This window comes from Macaca mulatta, chromosome 1, assembly GCF_049350105.2.
Source record: "Macaca mulatta isolate MMU2019108-1 chromosome 1, T2T-MMU8v2.0, whole genome shotgun sequence".
Classification (NCBI taxonomy): Eukaryota; Metazoa; Chordata; class Mammalia; order Primates; family Cercopithecidae; genus Macaca; species Macaca mulatta.
Genome location: NC_133406.1, coordinates 28,445,849 through 28,468,388, shown reverse-complemented (window position 1 = coordinate 28,468,388; position 22,540 = coordinate 28,445,849). Strand labels below are relative to the sequence as shown.

General features: G+C 35.5%; 1 protein-coding gene across 1 annotated transcript in view; it reads right to left on the bottom strand.

Annotated features, from left to right (window-relative positions):
• Window positions 1-22,325, bottom strand: part of MROH9 (maestro heat like repeat family member 9) — a 128,354-nt gene extending 106,029 nt beyond the window's left edge. The window contains exons 1-6 of the mRNA XM_077988826.1: window positions 22,301-22,325; window positions 15,875-16,008; window positions 9,443-9,522; window positions 8,381-8,516; window positions 5,492-5,578; window positions 2,280-2,384 (exon numbers count right to left, since the gene is read on the bottom strand). Of these exons, the coding sequence (XP_077844952.1) occupies window positions 2,280-2,384; window positions 5,492-5,578; window positions 8,381-8,516; window positions 9,443-9,522; window positions 15,875-16,008; window positions 22,301-22,325 (567 nt within the window). The remainder of the gene's footprint in view (window positions 1-2,279; window positions 2,385-5,491; window positions 5,579-8,380; window positions 8,517-9,442; window positions 9,523-15,874; window positions 16,009-22,300) is intronic.
• Window positions 22,326-22,540: the final 215 nt, after the last annotated feature.

The window sequence follows — 22,540 nt, the reverse complement described above, 5'->3', positions numbered from 1 at the left end:
AGGGTAGAACAAATATTCATTGATGATCTACAATGTGTCAGATACAGAGATGCACAGACCGGGGCTGTGGGAATCTCAGATTTTAATTTACCAACAATGTGTTTTGATTTTTTTGTTTTGTATATTTGCCTCCCCAATTAATTTCACTGGCTTAATCATCTTTACAAGACATTATTTTAAAGAGAAAGCAAACTTAGTGAAGTTTTATGCTTCCCTGATAGTGATGAGCTGGTTGATTCTAGCTCTAGTTTCAATGTCCAGGAAAATGCTGAAGTACTTCCACCTGGTGGCACTTAGTGAACATTGCAGAACAGAGTAATAGGTTACTCCATCGGTTTTCTCAAACAAATCTGAGTTATAGCTAGGAACTCTCAACTAACAATTTATGAGAACCTTCCACTTCACATGTGAATTTACATATTTATTCCTTTGCAGTTGAAGGATGGGATGTATGCAAAGGAGAATGAATTCTACTACAGTAATGGAAAGAAGTGACAGAAGATGAAACTCCAAAATGTCTATCTGCTACTTGAGTGGAATTCACTAGAATATATCAAATGAAGAGAGAAACATGTGACTAGGCTCTAGTCAAACAATTGTCATCAAATACTTGCTGAGTATATAACACATTTTAGGAACTGCGCAGAAAACAGTCTTGAGTGGTGAGATACACTTACTGTCAAGCTTCACTTGCAAAATTTTCAGTGGTGAACCTTCTGGACACCCGATGTATAACTCAAGCTATTTTAGAAATTAGAGAAAGGCTGCCTTCCCAGGTCAGAGAATCAGAAGATTGAAATAAGCCACTCACTCTCTTTTTTTGGGCACTGAAATAGGGAATCAGCATGATACAAAGAACATCCTGGACTGTATCCCCCGTCTAAGTAAATTGTATTATGTTCCAAAGCTGAGTTTAAACACAATAGTAAAAATTCAAATGTATTACAAAGCTCATCTAGATTCTTCATCTCAATAAATCTGGGGACTGCTTGTACAAGCAGTAGAAAATGAATAAAGATAACATCATGAATGCATGTTTCTCACCCTCTTTACTTTTATCTCCTCCTGAAGTGACTCCAGCAATCAGATAAGTAATTAGCAGAGTATGTTTAAAAATCGCTGTAAAGGATGGGTTGGGAAACAGAGGCTGAATATACAGTATCCACAAAAGAGAAATATTCATAGGTAGTATGACGTTTTTTAGAAGGCAGGCCATGATGGCATTCAAAGTATAGACAAACTCAGTAAATATTGGTGATTATGACATACCTATTTGTTCTCCATCTGAAATGCAAAAATTAAAGTCTGATTATATCCCAGTATTTGTGAAGGTGTGGGGAAATGGGCAGTTTAATATTTATAAGAATGCAAATTGGTGGACAATTTTGTGTTACTAAACTTTAACCTATCATATTTCTTTATCTGACCATCACCTTTCTAAGCCTTTCCAGGTACACACTCACGTACTTGCACAAAGATGCCCATTTTGTATTGTTTGAAGCAGAAAAAATTAAATGATACTTTAATGTCCATCAACTGAAAAATAGCTAAATGGATCATAATATGTTAAAACTATGGGCTATAAACTGTATTTAAAATAATAAAATGAATCTACATATGTTGACATGAAAATATCTGTAGGATGTATTGTTTCAGTGAAAAAAGCAAATTGTAGAACCATATGTAAATACAACTTTAGTAAAGAAACAATAAGTAATAAAGCTATGTATTTCAGTGTGTGTTTTATATGTGGGTATGCACATTGAAAGTGGTTTGGTAGGACACACATCATGCTGACATGGCTAAGGACAGGGTTGGTGTGGAGAGGATAGTAAAGGGAGACTTATGCTCTACCTCTAGCATGTTTCACAATGAAAGAACTTGAGGATTACTTGTATAAATTTAAAATAAATAAATAAATAACAGCTTTCAAATTATTTTAGGAAGTAATACATAAGAAGACAGGTAAGGTTGGAAGAATTTTAAAAATTACAAATTGTGGTCTACAGAGGAAATTTCAGAGTCAGCAAGAATCTGGTTTTAACACCTTCATGTTCTTTGCATAAAGCATGATGCATCTTAACCAATTGTTTGAGAAACTGTTCTGATTGACAAAAAGTCATGTAGGATATTGACCCCTTTTCTGATATCCCAACCAACCTACCAGTACAATAATACCAAGGACCTGTCAAGTACTGTTAGGACCCAAGACACGGAAAGCAGCACTATAGAAATGCAGTCTTCAGAATCAGGTGGCATTGTTATACTCTGTGACTTACATATTTTCTGACTTTCCTGACTGTAAATCTTAACACCTTGTTGATGATCACCATGATTCTCTCTTGCAGATATGAGCTATCTTTACTCATCCACACGAGCATTTCCTGTTGGAAACACAAAGTCATCCTTGAACCATGCAATTTCCATTTTCCAAGAACCTTTCCTCTATTCTCCAACGTCACCAATTCAGGCATTCCCACAGTCTCCTGGTTATTTCACACTTAAGCTACATTTATCTCAAAAACCCAGACAATAAGCATCTAGTATACTACTTCATCTACTATAGAAACTGTTTCTGGGTTTTATTTTATTTTATTCTATTCAACAAGTATTTACTAATATCCACTATAATAGTCACTTTGTTAGCACCATGAATAGTTCAGCACGAGGCTATGATATGATTATCAGCTGCTTTGCCTCCTCTTTTTCTTTCAACGTATGTATTCTCCCTTTTATTTTTAAATGACAAGCTGCATTTCAGATTTAAAAGACATTCCAGAATTCCTCTGCCAATTCACCACTCAAATATTCTGGCTTATGGTTAGAGAGTACATTACTGGAGGCAGGTTTGTTAGAAAGTTCTTGCAAATTTTGATTCAAATCTGTCTTAGCTGCACCTTCTAGCTGTTCTTAATCCTCAGAGGGATTAATTCTTCTCTTGAGAAGGGAAGAATACTGCATATGCCTCATATACTAACCACCATTAATAGTTTTCTTTAAGGCAATCTGTCAGGGTCTACTATATTTATGTCAATGGTTGGCCAAACCTCTTCACCTGCTCTTGCTCCCATTGTGAAAAATGTTTGAAGTCTATTTCCTAAGGTGAAAGAGTTTCTAAATCTCAGAGAGGTCAGCCTCTGCCTTGGCCTTTTCAGGAGTGAGGTTTCAGCCCTTTTCGAGAATCAGGGAAGATTTTAGGCAAGGTAGGTATAAGAACAAAGTGGTTAAGTAACAGGTTCCCAAGATAGAGGGGCTCCTCCACACATTAGCATTATATATATTATTGCTCCTTTCTCTGTTTTCATTTTTTTTTTATCGTGAAATGGAAGAAATTACAGTAACCCCCTCACGAGATTATGTTAAGGATTATATGAGATAACTCACATATTCAATTTAGTGTCTGACATGGAGTCAATGCTTAACTCAATAAATGGAAACTATTGATAATTTCATGGGGTGAATAAAAGAGCATGCACGGGCACGGAAGGGGAGGATTCATAATCACCGTGAAGGGTCGTGAGGATAACAACTTTTTTAACTTTTATTTTAAGTTCAGGGGTACATGTGCAGGTTTTTATATAGATAAACTTGTGGTATTAGCCTAGTACCCACTAATTATTTTTCCTGATTCTCTCCCTCTTCCCAACCTCCACCCTTTGTTACGCCCCAGTATCTGTTGTTCCCCAATAAGTGTCCATGTTTTCTCATCACTTAGCTCTCACTAATAAGTGAGAACATGCAGTATTTGGTTTTCTGTTTCTGTGTTAGTTTGTCAAGGATAATGGCTTCCAGCTCCATCCAAATTCCTGCAAATCACATAATCTCATTCTTTTGTATGGCTGCATAGTATCCTATGGTGTATGTGTACTACCGTTTCTTTGTCCAGTCTACCACTGGTGGTTATTTAGGTTGATTCCATGTCTTTGCTATTGTGAATAGTGTTGCAACATGTGTGCATATGTCTTTATGACAGAACAATTTACATTCCTCTGGATATATCATATCCAGTAATGGAATTGCTGGGTCAAATGGTATTTCTGTTTTTAGGTCTTTGAGGAATCACTATGCTGTTTTGTACAATGGGTGTACTAATTTACACTCCCATCAACAGTGTATAAGCATTTATTTTTCTCCACAACCCTGCCAGCATCTGCTGTTTTTTGACTTTTTATGGATAGCCATTCTGACTGGTGTTAGTTGATATCTCATTGTGGTTTTGATTTGCATTTCTTTAATGATCAATGAGGTTGAGCTTTTTTTTTCATATTCTTGTTGGTCACATGTATGTCTTCTTTTGAAAAGTGTCTGTTCATGTCCTTTGCCCACTTTGTAATGGATTTTTTTTTTCTTGTAAATTTAAGTTCCTTTTATATGCTGGATATTAGACCTTTGTCAGATGCATAGTTTGCAAAAATTTTCTCCCATTCTGTAGGTTGTCTGTTTACTCTATTGATAGTTTCTTACGATGGGCAAAACTCTTCAGTTTAATTAGATCCCATTTGTCAATTTTTGCTTTTGTTGCACTGCTTTTGGTACCTTTTTCATGAAATTTTTGCTTGTTCCTATGTCCAGAATGGTATTGCATAGGTTGTCTTCTAGGATTTTTATAGTTTTGGGGTTTACATTTAAGTCTTTAATCCATCTTGAGTTAATTTTTGTATATGGTGTAAGGAAGGGGTCCAATATCAATCTTCTGCATGTGGCTAGCTAGTGGACAACATTTGTTAAATGAATAATTAAAAAAAAACAGTTGGCTCAAATTAGGCACAAATTAGCCTAATACATTTTATTTTTCTTCAAATTCCTTTTTGTCCTCATAAATACCAATACTGCTTCTTTACTTGTGTGTATTTATGATTTATACAGCTCATAGATGCTCCCAGTAGGATAAATTGATCTGTTTTTCCAGTACTTCTACACAGTTGGCCTCTGATGCCAACATGTTAGGAATGCAAAATTGAAGACCATAAGACATGCAGTGCAGTATTCTGTCTCTGGTTTAGACATTAAAAAATTAAGTTGTGAAAAATAGGTTTTGAATTGTCATTAGGCCTTCTTTAGGTACAGTAGTATCCATGAAGATAGAATGCTCAGCATTTTCTTTAGTACCTGAGTTGATGAAGAAGCAGCATGCATACAGACATACACAGCATGGTTTCATAGCTATGTGAACTTGAGGATAGTTTAGGCTAACATTGCTCTCTAATACTTTCTCTGCCACTCCAAATTGTGTTCACCCATATAGCACCACATGAGACCTGGTTTTTCAAGTGCCTGTTGATGCTGTCCTTCCCAAATTAAATTCCTAAAAGTGTGCCTCTGTAATTCAAACAAAGGGAAGTGACTACATTTCCCTCTTTTGTGGTAAAGAAAAACTTTCAGTCATCAAATACTTGAAGGAGACACAAATATAGCAAGTGAAAAGACAGCGAAGCATAGTGAGCATACTAGATTTATGACAAGAAAATTAAACTACTTATTTCCCCTTTACCTTTAAGATTTGTAGTTTGTAGAGGTCTTTAGACACCAAGGTCAGAAGAATGTTCTCATATATATTTAAAATATTGTGGTATAAATTCTGAAACACAAAAACATTGCACAGCCAGTCTTAGAGAAACTTTTACCTAGTGTCTACAGCTTTTTTCTTGCTTAAAAGTTACTTTTAATTGGGTTTCAATTCCTTGAACATAAATCAGTGACACAGAAAATACTTAACATCAAATTGTAAAATGCCACACATATTTAAAGACTTCTAGCATTATCTCAGATATTAAAAAATATACGAAGAAAAAAGACAAAGGAAAACATAAAAATGTAATTCCCTTTGAGAAATAGAATGAGTATTTTTTATGTAGTGACTTTCTATAATCTTTAAATTTTCTATAATAAGCATCTACCATGTTTTTTTTCTTTCTTTCTTTCTTTATTATTATTATTACTATTTTGAGATGGAGTGTCACTCTCTCGCCCAGGCTGGAGTGCAGTGGTGCCATCTCGGTTTGCTGCAAGCTCCACCTCCCAGTTTCACGCCATTCTCCTGCCTCAGCCTCCTGAGTAGCTGGGACTACAGGTGCCCGCCACCACGCCCGGCTAATTTTTTGTATTTTTCTAGTAGAGACGGGGTTTCGCCGTGTTAGCCAGGATGGTCTCGATCTCCTGACCTCATGATCCACCCGCCTGGGCCTCCCAAAGTGCTGGGATTACAGGCGTGAGCCACAGCGCCTGGCCTGCATCTACCATGTTTATAGGAGGAAAAGCTGTAAATTTAATTTTATAAAAACTTACTTCTCCGTGTTTATGAATGCTGCATTTTCTCAATATTCTTTGTGCTTAAATGTGATTTTGCTTGAGAATTCAATATGTTGGATTTATTTTCACTGGATGCATGATTTTGGGTTCATTTTTTTCTTTATTTTTTATTATTATTATGATTATACTTTAAGTTCTAGGGTACACGTGTACAACGTGCAGGTTCCTTACATATATATACATGTGCCATGTTGGTGTGTTGCACCCATTAACTCGTCATTTACATTAGGTATGAGTTAATTTTCAAAAAGAACATAGCCCTGGCTAATAGTTTTGTCCCCCTATTTATAAAAAGTTTTATTTCCTATTCTAATGATGAAGATTTAGAAAAATTCTCACATCTAAAATTTTAAATTTTCTCTTGCCTTAGCTGTTTATAGATTATCTTTCTAGTGCTTGTTTCGGGATACTCTTGTACATATACTTTTCAATTTTCCATCATCTTTTAGAATGTAATAACATGAATATATTTTATTCTAACTGTTGCTTTAAGTTCATTGAAAGCATTAATTTGTGAATATCCACCTGAGTAGTTGTGATGGAGGTAGACAGTAATTGCTATTTTAAGTGCTGACACTTACTACTATCTATGTAAAAAAATAGACTTTTATGCCTTTGTGATTTGAAATAGGTTGGAGAAGATTCCAGCATGATGTGACTTGGTTCTTATTTTAACTGACACCTACAAGTTACCCAAACGTCATATTTAAATATAATTCAGGCCAGGCACAGTGGCTCACACCTATAATCCCAGCAATTTGGGAGGCTAAGGTGGGAGGATTACTAGAGTTCAGGAGTTTGAGACCAGCTTGGACAACGTAGTGAGAACTCATCTCTATAAAACAAAACAAAACAAAACAAAAATTAACCAGGTATGGTGGTGCATGTCTGTAGTCCTAGCTACTTGAGAGGCTGAGATGGAAGGATTGCTTGAGCCCAGAAGGTGGAGACTGCAGTGAGCCAAGATAGTGCCACTGCACTCTAGTTTGGGTGACGGCACAAGACCCTGTCTCAAAAAAAAAAAAAAAAAAAAAAAAAAAAAATCCAATATTGAATACATTTTATATGTAAATAGATGGAAACAGTAAGATTTGTTGTTCCACACACTATGTAGGTACTAGAAATTGTATGCTATGTAGGTATTGGAAATTTCCATGTGTGAGTAGCTGACATATAAAATACATGGAACATTAATAAACATGGGGCATTTGGATGTTGAAATGCTATATAACAACACATTTTTTTTTTCTTTCTTGCTAGTATTGGAAGAAGAGTTTCATTTAACTCAGAAAGTTATTTTTCTTCTTCCAACTACCAGAGTGGTCCTCACCAGTAAAAAGTAAAAGTATCTCTGAGTATTCTCAGGTAGCCATTCAGAAATATTTGGAAGAGGCCAAGTTGGAAAAGAATGGCACATTTGGGAAAATTAGCAGCCTAAAAATCTGTGTTAGGGATATAGGAATATAGCTGAGAAAGTTTCTACATTAAAGTCACCTTGCATCAATTGCAGAAGAGGCTGAAATTATCTGATATTTGTATAGAAGCTCTTATAAAAGGAAATAATTGGCCTGATAGTTTTGCATCTGAGTGTTCTAGGTTCTCTCCACAAACTGAAGAAAGGAGAGAGGTGGCTATGCTGAGACCTCACGTTATACCATAAGCCACGAATTTCTTCTCTAGCTTATAGAGCGAGTTCACTGTATAGCAATGCTGAGGAAATGGAGACCACAGATGTTTGCTAATCTTACTGTATGATTCTTTCTACTTCCATCTTTCTATGTTCCTATTCCATTCTTTGAAACATTTGCCAGCAAACTCCCTATTCTTGCTAAACCAATTACCCAAAAATATCTTCACTTATTTGCTCCTACAAATCCTACAGAATCCACTAAAATCCCATGGGTTGTAGAACTCACAAGGAGTCCAGGGGTATAGATAAGTGCACTGACTGTTACAACTAAAAAGAGTGAAGAGGAGGACTCTCAAGATTATCACCTGCTGAGACACATTCTGCAGGATTGCTGTGATGTGTAATAATATCCTACAATGATTAAAGGAAGAAAAATTTTACCTCCATGTCCTCAAAGTCCTCATTACTGCTCCCCATTTCTTTTACTTTGTCAAGACTTGGCATGACAACTATCATTCCAAAGGATAACTCTATTATCTTCAGCTGAGATTCAAACTGCAGTAAGGGATCCACAAAGCTGACAAGAAAAAGGCATAATTATTAATGATGAGATAACAAATAATATAATAGAAATTTGGTGGCCATTTCTTTTTTTTTTTTTTTTTTTTTTTTTGAGACGGAGTCTTGCTCTGTCACCCAGGCTGGAGTGCAGAGGCGCCATCTCGGTTCACTGCAAGCTCTGCCTCCCGGGTTCATGCCATTCCCCTGCTTCAGCCTCCAGAGTAGCTGGGACTACCAGCGCCTACCACCTCGCCTGGCTAATTTTTTGTATTTTCAGTAGAGATGGGGTTTTGCCATGTTAGCTAGGATGGTCTCGATCTCCTGACCTTGTGATCCGCCCACCTCGGCCTCCCAAAGGGCTGGGATTGCAGGCATGAGCCATGTGACTGGCCCAGCCATTTCTTAGTGATAAACAAAAATGAGGTTCAGCTTTTGGCTTTATATGACAGATGAGTCTTAAGTATTATCTTAAAAATGATAATGTTTTAAATATAAAGGAATTAATTTCTTTGTAAATATTATCTATAAACAATTATTTAGAAATCAGAATATATTTCTCCATAAACATAATAATGCGAAGAGTGGTTACATTCCCAGCCAAGTCCACAAAGCCATGCTAAGCTTTAAACAGTTGAACTATATTACTACCACAATTTCTGTAATCAATGATAATATGTTTTTCATATCTTAGTATTTCTTACATTGAGATGCATCTTCAAACTGATGGCAAATGAAGCTTGCATAAGCAGCTAGAAAGATTATCTGCCTGTCTATACAATACAGAAAGACTGGAAAAGAGTATGAGAAAGAAATAGTAGTTGCCAAATTATAATGGTGGAATTTGGAGTAATTTCTTAATTTTTCACAATTACATGTTTTAAAGAGATAACATTTTAAATACATCCAATTAGGGAAATAAAAGAGCATGATAGCTTATCATACCTGGAGTTCACAGCCAGGATCACGGATTCATTACTTAAGAGGCCTGAGTATGCATCCAATAGGCTGCTAACTTTATGTGCCTAAGTACCATGTTAAAAAAAAAAAAAAAGAAGAAGAATTAATGATTACAGAACAGTGAGACTCATAATAGCATGTGTACTTCTCCCTTTTACAGAGACTAAAGGAACCAAATCAGGCTGGAAAACACGCTCAAAAGTTCATAGAAGTGTTAAGACCAGACAAACTGTAATTTAAATTTACAATAGTATGTTTGCCTAACTGGAGGTCTTTTACAGTCAACAACTATGCTTATATAATTTGTATTTCCAGACAGCATTTTGTAAGGTGTGCTCTTTACCAGATGCACTTCTGTATACCACTATAACTATTAAGTCCCACCTATACGGTGTGGAGTCTGCCTATAAAAATGCCAGCAGGGCCGGGCGCGGTGGCTCACGCCTATAATCCCAGCACTTTGGGAGGCTGAGGCGGGCAGATCATGAGGTCAGCAGGTTGAGACCATCCTAGTTAACACGGTGAAACCCCACCTCTACTAAAAATACAAAAAAATTAGCCGGACGTGGTGGCTGGTGCCTGTAGTCCCAGCTACTCGGGAGGCTGAGGCAGGAGAATGGCAGTAACCTGGAAGGCAGAGCTTGAAGTGAGCCAAGATGGCACCATTGCACGCCAGCCTGGGCAACAGAGCGGGACTCTTGTCCCCCCCCAAAAAAAAAATAGCAGGGCAACTTAAGTCAGGTATTATTAAAGACTGACTAAACTTACACTATGGACTGAGAACCACTACAGGGCAATGTGCAGCTGTTGAATACAACAATTTAGGCTTTAAAAGTGATAATTAAAGGGATTCCACTAAGAATTTATCATTCTTTCTTTTCCAAGAAACTGGAGAACTAGACCTCCAATAGCCAAAACAATCTTAAGAAAGAACATGGAGGTATTACAGTTATGATTTCAAGCTATAATACAAAATTAAGTAATTAAAAGTGTATGGACTGCTGTAAAAACAGACTCATAGACAAATTGAATGAAATTAAAAGCCCAGACATAAACCCATTAATATATGGTCAACTAATCTTTGATAAGGGAGCCAAGAATTCACACTGGGCAAAGGACAGTCTCTTCAATAAATGGTGTTGGGAAAACTGAATATCCACAAGCAAATAAATGAAATGGGACCCTTATCTTATACCATATACAAAAATTGATATGAAATGGATTAAAGACAAATGTAAAGATGTGAAACTGTAAAACTCCTAGAAGAAAACATAGGGAAAGAGCTTCTTTACATTGGTCTTGGCAAAGATTTTTTTGGGTAGGACGTAAAAAGCACAGGCAACAAAAGCAAAATTAAACAAGTGGGACTACATCAAACTAACAAGCTTCTGCACAGCAAAGAGAGCAATTAACAAAATTAAAATGACAACCTATGGAATGGGATAAAATATTTGTAAAACATAAATCAGATAAGGGGTTAATATCCAAAATGTAAAAGAAACTCATACAATTCAATGGCAAAAAAAAAAAAAAAAAAAAAAAAAAAAAAAAAAAAAAAAAAGCAGATAACCCAATTACAAATGAGCAAAAGACCTAAATAAAAATTTTTCCAAAGAAGACATACAAAAAGCAGTCCCTCTGAGAACTGGAACAAGACAAGGATGCCCACTCTCACCACTCCTCTTCAACATAGTACTGGAAGTCCTAGCCAGAGAAATCAGACAAGAGAAAGAAATAAAGGACATCCCAATCCATAAAGAAGTCAAATGGTCACTGTTTGCTAATAATGTGATAGTTTACCTTGAAAACCCTAAAGACTCCTCCAGAAAGCTCCTAGAACTGATAAAAGAATTCAGCAAAGTTTCCAGATACAAGATTGATGTACACAAATCAGTAGCTCTTCTATATACCAACAGCGACCAAGTGGAGAATCAAATCAAGAACTCAACCCCTTTTACAATAGCTGCAGAAAAAAAAAGACAAAACAAAAACAAAACAACAACAACTTAGGAATAGACTAACCAAGTAGTCAAAAGACCACTGCAAGAAAAACTACAAAACACTGCTGAAAGAAATCATAGACGACACGAACAAAAGGAAACACATCCCATGCTCATGGATGGGTAGAATCAAGATTGTGAAAATGACCATACTGCCAAAAGCAATCTACAAATTCAACGCAATCCCCATAAAAATACCACTGCCATTCTTCACAGAATTAGAAAAAAAAAATTCTAAAATTCATATGGAACCAAAAAAGAGCCCGCATAGCCAAAGCAAGACTAAGCCAAAAGAGCAAATCTGGAGGCATCACACTATCTGATTTCAACCTATACTATAAGGCCATAGTCACCAAAACAGCATGGTACTGGTATAAAAATAGGCATATTGACCAATGGAACAGAATAGAGAATCCAGAAATAAACCCAAATGCTTACAGCCAACTGATCTTTGACAAAGCAAATAAAAACATAAAGTGGGGAAAGGATACCCTTTTCAACAAATGGTGCTCGGATAATTGACTAGCCACATGTAGGAGAATGAAACTGGATCCCCATCTCTTACCTTATACAAAAATCGACACAAGATGGATTAAGGACTTAAATCTAAGACCTGAAACTGTAAAAATTCTAGAAAATAACATTGGAAAAACCCTTCTAGACATTGGCTTAGGCAAAGATTTCATGACCAAGAACCCAAAAGCAAATGCAATAAAAACAAAGATAAATAGCTGGGACTTAATTAAACCAAAGAGTTTTTGCAGGACAAAAGGAACAGTCAGCAGAGTAAACAGACAACCCACAGAATGGGAGAAAATCTTCACAATCTATACATCTGACAAAGAACTAATATGCAGAATCTACAACAAACTCAAACAAATCAGTAAGAAAAAAACAAACAATCCCATCAAAAAGTGGGCCAAGGACATGAATAGACAATTCTCAAAAGAAGATACACAAATGGCCAACAAACATATGAAAAAATGTTCAACATCACTAATGATTAGAGAAATGCAAATCAAAATTACAATGCAATACCACCTTACTCCTGCAAGAATGACGGTAATCAAAAAGTCAAAAAACAGTAGATGTTGGCATGGATGTGGTGATCAGGGAACACTTCTACACTGCTGGTGGGAATGTAAAGTAGTACAGCCACTAGGGAAAACAGCATGGAGATTCCTTAAAGAACTAAAAGTAGAACTACCATTTGATCCAGCAATCCACACTACTGGGTATCTACCCAGATGAAAAGAAGTCATTATTTGAAAAAGAAACTGGCACACATATGTTTATAGCAGCATAATTCACAATTGCAAAATCGTGGAACCAACCCAAATGCCCATCAATCAACGAGTGAATAAACTGTGATATATATATATGAATATATATCATATATATGACATTTATATATATGAATATATATCATATATATGACATACATATATGTGATAGAATACTACTCAGCCATAAGAAGAAATGAATTAACAGCATTTGCAATGACCTGGATGAGACTAGAGAATATTCTTCTTTTTTTTTTTTATATATTTTAAGTTCTAGGGTACATGTGCACAACGTGCAGGTTTGTTATAGATGTATACAGGTACCATGTTGGTGTGCTACACCCATTAACTCATCATTTACATTAGGTATATCTCCTAATGCTATCCCTCCCCCGCCCCCCCTTCCCCACAATAGGCCCCAGTGTGTGATGTTTCCTTTCCTGTGTCCAAGTGATCTCATTGTTCAATTCCCACCTATGAGTGAGAACATGCAGTGTTTGGTTTTCTGTTCTTGCGATAGGTTGCTGAGAATGATGATTTCCAGCTGCATCCATGTCCCTACAAAGGACATGAACTCATCCTTTTTTATGGCTGCATAGTAGTCCATGGTGTATATGTGCCACATTTTCTTAATCCAGTCTGTCACTAATGGACATTTGGGTTGATTCCAAGTCTTTACTATTGTGAATAGTGCTGCAATAAACATACGTGTGCATATGTCTTTATAGCAGAATGATTTATAATCCTTTGGGTATATACCCAGTAATGGGATGGCTGGGTCAAATGGTATTTCTAGTTCTGGATCCTTGAGGAATCGCCACTGTCTTCCACAATGATTGAACTAGTTTACAGTCCCACCAACAGTGTAAAAGTGTTCCTATTTCGATTGGAGAATATTATTCTAAGTGAAGTAACTCAGGAATAGAAAACCAAACATTGTATGTTCTGTGATATGTGGGAGCTAAGCTATGAGGACACAAAGGCATAAGAATGATACGATGGACTTCGGGGACTTGGGGGAAAGAGTGGGAGGGGGGTAGGGATAAAGGCTACAAATATGTTTCAGGGTATACTGCTCAGATGATGGGTGCACCGGTCTCACAAATTACCACTAAAGAATTTACTCTGTAACCAAATACCACCTGTACCCCAATAACTTATGGGAAAAAAAGACATAAATGGTGAATAGGAACATGAAAAATGCTCAATATTATCAATATAATAATATTAATTATCAAGGAAATGCAAATTAAAATCACAGTGAGACATTGCCTCACACCTGTTAGGATGAGTATTATCAAAAAGATGAAAGATAATAAGAGTTGGTGAGAGTATGGAAAAAAGGAAACCCTTGGATGCATGTAAACCCTTGGCATGAATGTAAATTGGCATGAAACCAACTACATGGAAAACAGTATGGAGATTTCTAAAAAATTAAAAATAGAACTACCATATGATTCAGTAATCCTCTTTATGGTTATTTATCCAAAGAAAATAAAAGCAGGATAGCAAAGAGATCTCTTTACTCCCATGTTCATTGCAGCGTATTCACAATAGTCAAGATATTGAATCAACCTAAGTGTCCTCTGATAGATGAATTGATACAGAAAATATAATATCAGATATTGAAGAGTTCCAAAATTCAAAGCTGTCAAATTGTCAAATTTCTTAAGAATTTACAATTCAATATGTAGCTAATAGGAGTCTCATAAAGAATGGAGAAAACATGAAGAGAAAAATTATCCAATCAATAGTGTAGTATAATTTCTCAGAGATAAATGGCTGGAGCCTTTAGATTGGAAACGTGTGAGTGCCCAGTATATTTGAATTAAAAAAAATACCAGAGACATTTTTATAAAATTCCAGTTTACCAGAAATAAAGATAAATCTTAAAGGCTTCGACAGAAAGAATCCAGGTGACAAAGGCTAGAGAATCAGACCACCATCATGTTTTCATCAGTCATAATGGATGCCACAAAACAATGTAAGTTATGTGTTCAATTTTTTTTAAGAGAAAATGACTTGTGACCTAGAGATATGGCTGAAGTAGTAATTGCTGATGACTCTTTTCACGGTTCTAGTTTCTTTCTTTCTTTCCTTTCTTTCTTTCTCTCTCTCTCTCTCACACTCTTCTGTCCCCCTCCCCCCTCCCTCCCTACTTCTTCCTTTCTTTCCTTTCCTTTCCTTTCCTTTCCTTTCTTTTTCTTTTCCTTTTTCCTTTCTTTCCTATTCCTTCCCCCCTCCTTTCTTTTCTTTCTTTTCTTTTCTTTCTTTCCCTAATCTACATTGCATGACTTTTAAAAATAAGAGCATACCATTTTTGTAAAACTATAAAAGCATTTGAAATTGATCATATATTCACTTCATGAAGAAAATCTCCTTAAGCTCTGAAAGTTAGAAACTGTATGGGCCAATGCTGCAAGACTTTATGTTACAAACATAAGAATGGGACAAAAGATGTTTAACACAGTTAGATGAACTCATACTTTACCTTGCACCTACACAAAATGGATCATAAATATAAATGTAAGGCTAAAACTATAAAACCCTTAGAAGAAAACACTCATTTTTGGTTAGGAAAAGTTTTTTTTCTTTTTAGATGCAACACTAAAACCATGGCCCACAAAATAGAAAAAAATGATAAATTGGACTCGATCAAAACTAAAACCTCTTGTTCTTCAAAGATACCATTAAGAAAAATAAGACAAACCATATACTGAGAGAATATATTTGCAAATCATACATTTTACACTCAATACTGTTTATAAAATACTTTTAAAGATATTGTATGAAGTCTGCATGAAGAAAAAACTTTACTAAATATTCAGAGAAGCAGGAAGAAAACATGTTTCTAATGATAAGACAATAGTTTAAGGAAGTATTCATAAATTAATCTGTAAATTCAGTGTTTCAACTCAAAATGCCAAGATAAATTCTGGAAGGAATTTGACAAGTATATATCAAAGTTCCTCTGAAAGTGTAAATAATTAAAAGTAGCTAATACATTTTTGAAAAAAAAATAAGTGGATAGATTACAAAAGATTTTGTGTTTTACATCTGAGCTATCTGAAGTAATTAAAGATTTGTCTTATGCCTCCTTTACTGCTATAATTTGATGTGTTGGCATTGCCTACCTCTGCTGAAGTTAAAAACTGCTGCTTGCTGCTGCTGCTGCCTCTGCCATCTATCAAAGGCATTGATACTGTTGCTAGTGCTTCTTGATTACAGCCCCATGGCTGTGGTAACCCATTAGCAAAAGAGCCAGGTTCTGCACAAAAGGTGCTCTCACTTTATAGCTAAAGTCACAGGTGACTGAATTCACTCTCATCATTTTCAGATGGTCATTATTGCTCTTTTACAACAGCCCTGTCTTTGTAGGACTTAGCAGCTGGGACTGTGCTATTAATATAGTGAGAAGCACTCATCAACCTCTCATACTAGCCCACTGTCTTTGAATCACTTTCACACACTTTGATAATCTTCAGCTAGGAGGTGTCTTTCCCTGCAGGCTCTTCCATCCTGCTAGTCCTGCCTTATCTTGAGTGGCCCATGCCTCGATGCTAGCAAGAACTCAGTTTCTACATCAAGCAAGAACTCAGTTTCTACATCAAGCAAGTTTATGTTTTCTTTCCAACAAGCCATTTGATTGTCTCCTTCTCTCTTCTTGCAACTCCTATTTCCAACCTAAGTCTGTGTCATTCTTTTGAATATAATTGGGTTTCTGAAGTTGGCCTTTTCCACAGCTAAGAGAAATGTAGATTCTGTTGCTGAAAAACAAATTAAGACCTGGAATGGTAGTCCAGCTTTTGCTTTCTTAGAACCACAGTTTTACTATGCATGCTTAGGAGTTGGTTCACTAAACTCCTGTTATTCATCAATAGAGACAAATTGATGGAGTTGATTAATTTGTTTCTGTAATTGGAATGCCATAATTAACTATTTGCACTTTCTAAATTTTCTGTGCACTTTATATTTTCAACAAAACTCCTTATCACACTATTGGCAATAATTGTGTTTGGACTATTGTGCTTCTCTAATAGTATATACATGTAACTAGATCAAAATTTAGTGTGATCATCTCTAACTGATGGCAAATCTCTATTTTAAAATTCCTTCAAATCCACATAGGAAGATATCTTTCCATTTTTTCATCAGGACCCCCTCCCACACTAGGGAAAAAAAAGAGGAATTTTCAGTGGCTTAGAGACAAAGAAAAACAATTTGATGATATAAAAATAAAGACTAAAAGAAAATAAAGAATAAAAATTAAGACAAAATGGAGGATTTAAGGCTGAGGGACATTTACAAACATGCATAGTAAACAGCCCCTTTACAAGAGCAAAAGATGGATTGTAAATATAGACTATATCAAAATATAGATATAGTTTGATCCAGCAATAAAACTTAGATTATTCATAGAAGCATGTTTTTGAATGGACTTTTAAAGTAATATACCTTATTTATTTATTTATTTGAACATGTGAAAAGGTAATACACATGCATGTGCAGTACAGTACAAAAGCGTAAACAGTGAACAATGTTTTCAAGTCTTCCCCTTCTCTAGCTCCCATCCTCTAATTTCCATCCCCAGAATCTACAGTTGTTACTGCTTTCCTGTGCATTCTCCTAGCAATAGAATATGCAGATATAAGAATGTTAATGATACTCTTTTGTGAGCAGTTTTAGCCTCTAAGGTATATATATAGGAATTGGTTCTATGTTTTCCTGTAACTGCTGCCACTGTGCTCTGTTCTTCTCTGCCAACTCCCTTGCCCTATCTTTCCCTGATAGATGGCTGTCTCCCTTATGGACTATTCTAAGTCTGATTTCATTAATTCTCCATCTCGTTTTGGTTATTAATACAGTCTCATCATTATTGTTAGTACTAAATCCTGTTTATTTAAAATCTTCAACTTTATTGTTTGTTCAAACGTCTTCCTTGATACCCAGAGCAGGCAAGGATTTTGGTTTTAGGGTAAACACAGTATAGCTTAGTGCTTAGACCAGCAACTCTGCAGCCACTTGCTAGCTATGTGACTATGAGCCGGTGACTTTCTGCCTATGTTTCCCCATTTTCAAGGTAGTACTTACCCCACAGGGCTGTTGTGGGGATTAAATGAGTTATTCATTTAAAGCACTTAGAGTCTGCCTAACATGTTATCGGTACTATGTAAGTTTTAGCTATTTTTACTATCATTGGAATAGGGAAGGGATTTCCCTCTCTCACACCTCTCAGTACTCTGTTCCCTTTCTCATATTCCCTGTCTTTGTATCTCTGGAGTTGTGGGTGGCTGAGGAATTAGGGGAAATATGTTTCCTTTTTGGTCCATCCATGAAATAATTTATTGTCCCCTTCCCGTTGGTGATTCGTTCTGGCATAGCAGGTGGTGCCCCCAACAGCCCTGCTGATGAAGAACTCAATCTACTAGGGGAGTGTCACTTTCAAGGTCCAGCTACATGTTCTGGAAGATCCCCACTGTGCTGTGTTTTGGTTTTTTGTTTTTGAATTTTGAAGCACCAGCCCACTTGACCCAGGTGCAGGAGTTCCCAACAGCCATCAGCCCTCAAGTATACACTGCAACTCAGATGTCTGTTATTACTTATAATGAGTATCTTTGTGTTTCATCATCTATAATTTTGATAGAGCAACACCACTCTCCTGATTAAATAAGTCACCAAGGTTTTGAACTTTTTAGCAAAGCTTAAAGGAACTTTCATGACTAAGTCTGTGCTTACCCCTCTATCCACAACTCCTATCATTTCCTCTTGACCAGTCTTCATTCTAGATACACCTTTTGTCTTAGATGGATGCTACAGGGTGCTGTTTAGACCACCCCTCTCCATTTCAGTACTGAAATACTCTTTCCACAACTTGTGGAAGTGTTGGCAGCTGAGAGCTCTTAGATAAGTATTCTTGAGAATTCTCTTAGCCAAAGATCCTTCCTACCTAAGATCACATCCCCTCTCTGGGAGCAACCTACATCTAATGACTAGTTGACATGGGGAAAAAAAGACCAAACCTCCTTGCCTCAAAGAGGGTCAACTTTGAAAGGTCATCCCAGTTACAGAGCACCCTGCAGAAGTACCTGAGACCTATTTTGCAAGTGCATTGCAGTTCAACACCTCCTTGTACTTAATCCTGCTTCCTTCACTTTGCCTCTACTACTAATCCCCAAGTATTGATCCAAAGAGCACATCCACTGTTACTTTAGAGTCTACTTCCTGGGGAACCATAGCTAAAATCTATAATTCTACAAATGTATGTTGCTTTTTCTTTCTCCATGCCTTTACAGGTGCTGTTTCCTCTTCTTGGAATGTACTTCACCTTCATCTAGGCATTCTACTCATCCTTCAAAGTCCAGCTCAAATCTTCTCTGGCCCAAAGTCATATTTGAATGTCCCTCCAAATGTACTTCTATCATTTCCTGAATATTGTAACTTCTTCATAACTTGTAGCAGTTTCTAACTACTGAATTTTTTGTAAATCTCTCCCATTGGACTATAAGGAATTTGGGGCTAGTGTTTGAGTTTTATTCTACTTTGTTTCTCAAAAAGATAGCATAATATTTAATGCATAGCAGATTATCAATAAATATTTATTGAATGAATGAATGAGTGATTGAGTGTAATTCTAAACTGCCTCTTTCTGACTCTATGAACTATACAAATGGGAAAGGATTAAATGACCCTGTGTAATAGAATATGATTTTATTAACAACTCTCCTCATGTCTTGGCTGGAAAAGTCAATTTGTCCACCAAATGTTATCAATGTTTTGCTTTAATTATCAGCAACTTTGACCTATGGATTATGAAGGAAGTCTATAAAAGTTTTAATATCCACACTGAAGTATTTCTTTTCTAAAGGTAGGAGATTACATATTTTCTTATGGTAGCCCTCCCCTATTTCTTCTGTATTAATTTGGATGTGGATTAAAATGATGGTAGGGTCTGTTAGAGGTTCAGAATTTTAATACGATTTTGAAAAATGACTGGGTGAATATCCACTAAGACAATACCATGCTACACACTGCAGAGAACACAAAGATGAATAGTCACAATCTCTGCTCTCAAAAGATCAAAGACAAGAAATTTGCAAAAGATCTAGAAAACAATAAGATAAATGGAAAAAGAAAGACGCAAACTAGAATGGCTCTCAAATAAGGAAATAATATCATTCAATAGAGACTAGGTAGAAAGGGCTTCAGTTTGACCGGAAGGGTTTCCACAGTGATGATGGAAGGTAAAATATGAGTGAGGAGACTATCCTAGAGACCAGTCAGTTGATGGAGGATGGGTGGGATAAATAGTAGCATGGGTAAAGAGTTTCATCCTTTTAAATTAGTACTGAAGGTCATTTTCAGGAGCATGAGAGAGTGAAGAAGAAATGACGCTGCAGGGACATACAGGTAAAAACAATTTTTAACCAAATTGCCTTTTTTTCCCTTTCTACCCCAACACATGTACTTTAAACATTACTTGTAACATCCTTGTAATGGAAACAGTTAAAAAGTTATTTTTTCCAAGAGATTTCAATTACATTGATATCCTTATAGAATATCACTTACCATGTGGTGCCATTTCACACTGTATTGCAGAATCTGGAGACTACTCACTAGCCAGAAAGAAGGAGATTAGTTAAAAAGGAATGAACATAGCCTCTTATCATCTTAGTGGAGCCTGATTTCCAAATCTGAAGCTACTATGACCTTAATGTCAAAGCCCAACAAGGACATCCACACACACACTAAAACTACAGACAAATTTACTGTGAGTATTACTGGACAACACTTAACACAAAGATTAGCAGGCAGAATATGGCAGCACATTAAAAGAATGAAACACTATGCCCTAGTAGTATTTATTACATAGAGGATGGTTCAATAAAAGAGAATCTATAATACAATTCTCAACATTAATTGCTAAAGAAGAAATTCTACACAATAATTTTTGAGTTCCAAATTTATAAGATTTTAAATATAAACTTGATAACATTTTTAAATAAAATGACTATGTAGTTCCTGTCTTAATGTGACAGATAAAAAAGAGGGTACCAGGTATAATTAGAAAATAAATAGAGCATTCTTATTAAGGTAAAGAATAAAACAAAGATTACCATTACTACCACCATCATTTACCGTTTCTGGAAGTACCATCAAATATTATTTTTAAATAGAAATAAATGCATATATTAAAATTGGAAAGAAAAATATAATTTTGTTTGAATTATAACTTCTTGGGAAAAAGTATGAGGGGCTTTTAAATTTTCAATGTTATCAAAATAAGTTAATTATAAGTAGAGTTATCAGTTACTGAAATGATTGATAAAATTGCCTTATGAAATTTTTAGAACCTGTTATGTTTTCCTTTGCTTGCTTGGAGGAGGTAGCACTTTGATAATTATTTTATGTCTTCTATTTTAATTGGTATATTTAGATTTTCTAGATCTTCTTTGATTCTTTTTTTAAAAATAAACTTTTTATTTCAGAGCTATAGGAAAGTTACAAAGACAGTAAATTCTCATGTATCCTTCAACCAGTTCCCCCCAGTGTTAACCAAAATCTTACATAATCATGGCACATTTTTCAAAACTAAGAAATTAACATTATTACAATTACATTAACTAAAATTCAGACTTTATTTGGATTTCACCTATTTTTCCACTAATATCCTTTCCTTGTTATAGGATCCAGTCCAGGATTCCATGCTGCATTTAGTCAGCATATCTCCCCAGTTTCCTCTGATCTCTAAAAGTTTAGCAATCTTTCCTTGTTTATGACCTTGACAGTTTTGAAGAGTACTGGTTAGGTATTTTGTAAAATGTACTTCTATTTGTATTTATCTGACTTTTTTCCCACATAATTAGACTGGGAATATAGCTTTGAGGAAAAAATATTGCAGAGTGAATGCCTGCCTGTCTCATCATGAAAAAAATATACAAGATTTGAATTTATTTATTAGTACTACTATTTTTCTCTTCCTGAATTCAAATATTCAACTTCATCTTTATATGGGTCATTTTCTTTCTGCCATCCTTAGATTTATTTTGTTTTATTTCTATAACTTCTTGCTTTCAATACTTGATTTCATTATTCTCATTTTTTTCTGGTTTATTTTTCTAAGTATTAAAGGCTGTAAATTTTTCTCTGTGACCCCTTTGGCTGTATACTATAGAGTTTGATATGTAGTATTATCAATACTTTGTAGTTTCCTATTAATTTCCTCTTTGACCCAACAATTGTTTAAAATAGAAAGTTTACTTGACAAGTGATAGGTTGTTTTTCGCTTGTTTCATAAATTCATTGTTAGTTTCTAATTTTTTGCACTGTAATCAGAGAATATGTCTTCTATTTCTACTTTTTGGAATTTATACAGAAATTTCTAGCCTAATACATGGTTACGTTTGTGAATGTTCTATGGTCATTAGGGAAAAAAAGGTACATTTTTTGTTATCATGGATACAGAATAATGTAAAGTTTTCTCTCTGTCATCTGCCACTCATACACACACATACACAAAAATGCCTCCTCCTATCTCTATCTATTATGTCCTAAAGACTTACTTGCTTTTGGATTCTTTGCCGACATGCTGACAGAGGTGAATTAAAGTCTTCTACTACTAATGCTGCAAAAGAGTATCATGTATTAATACATAAACCAGAAACTTTCCTACAGTTTTTTTTTGCTCTATCAATTTAGATGGTACTATGATATATAGTATATGGATTGTGTTCATTTTCTATAGCGATGCATCAATTTATCAAAATTTAATGGCTTAAAAATACCTAGTTATTATAGTGTCT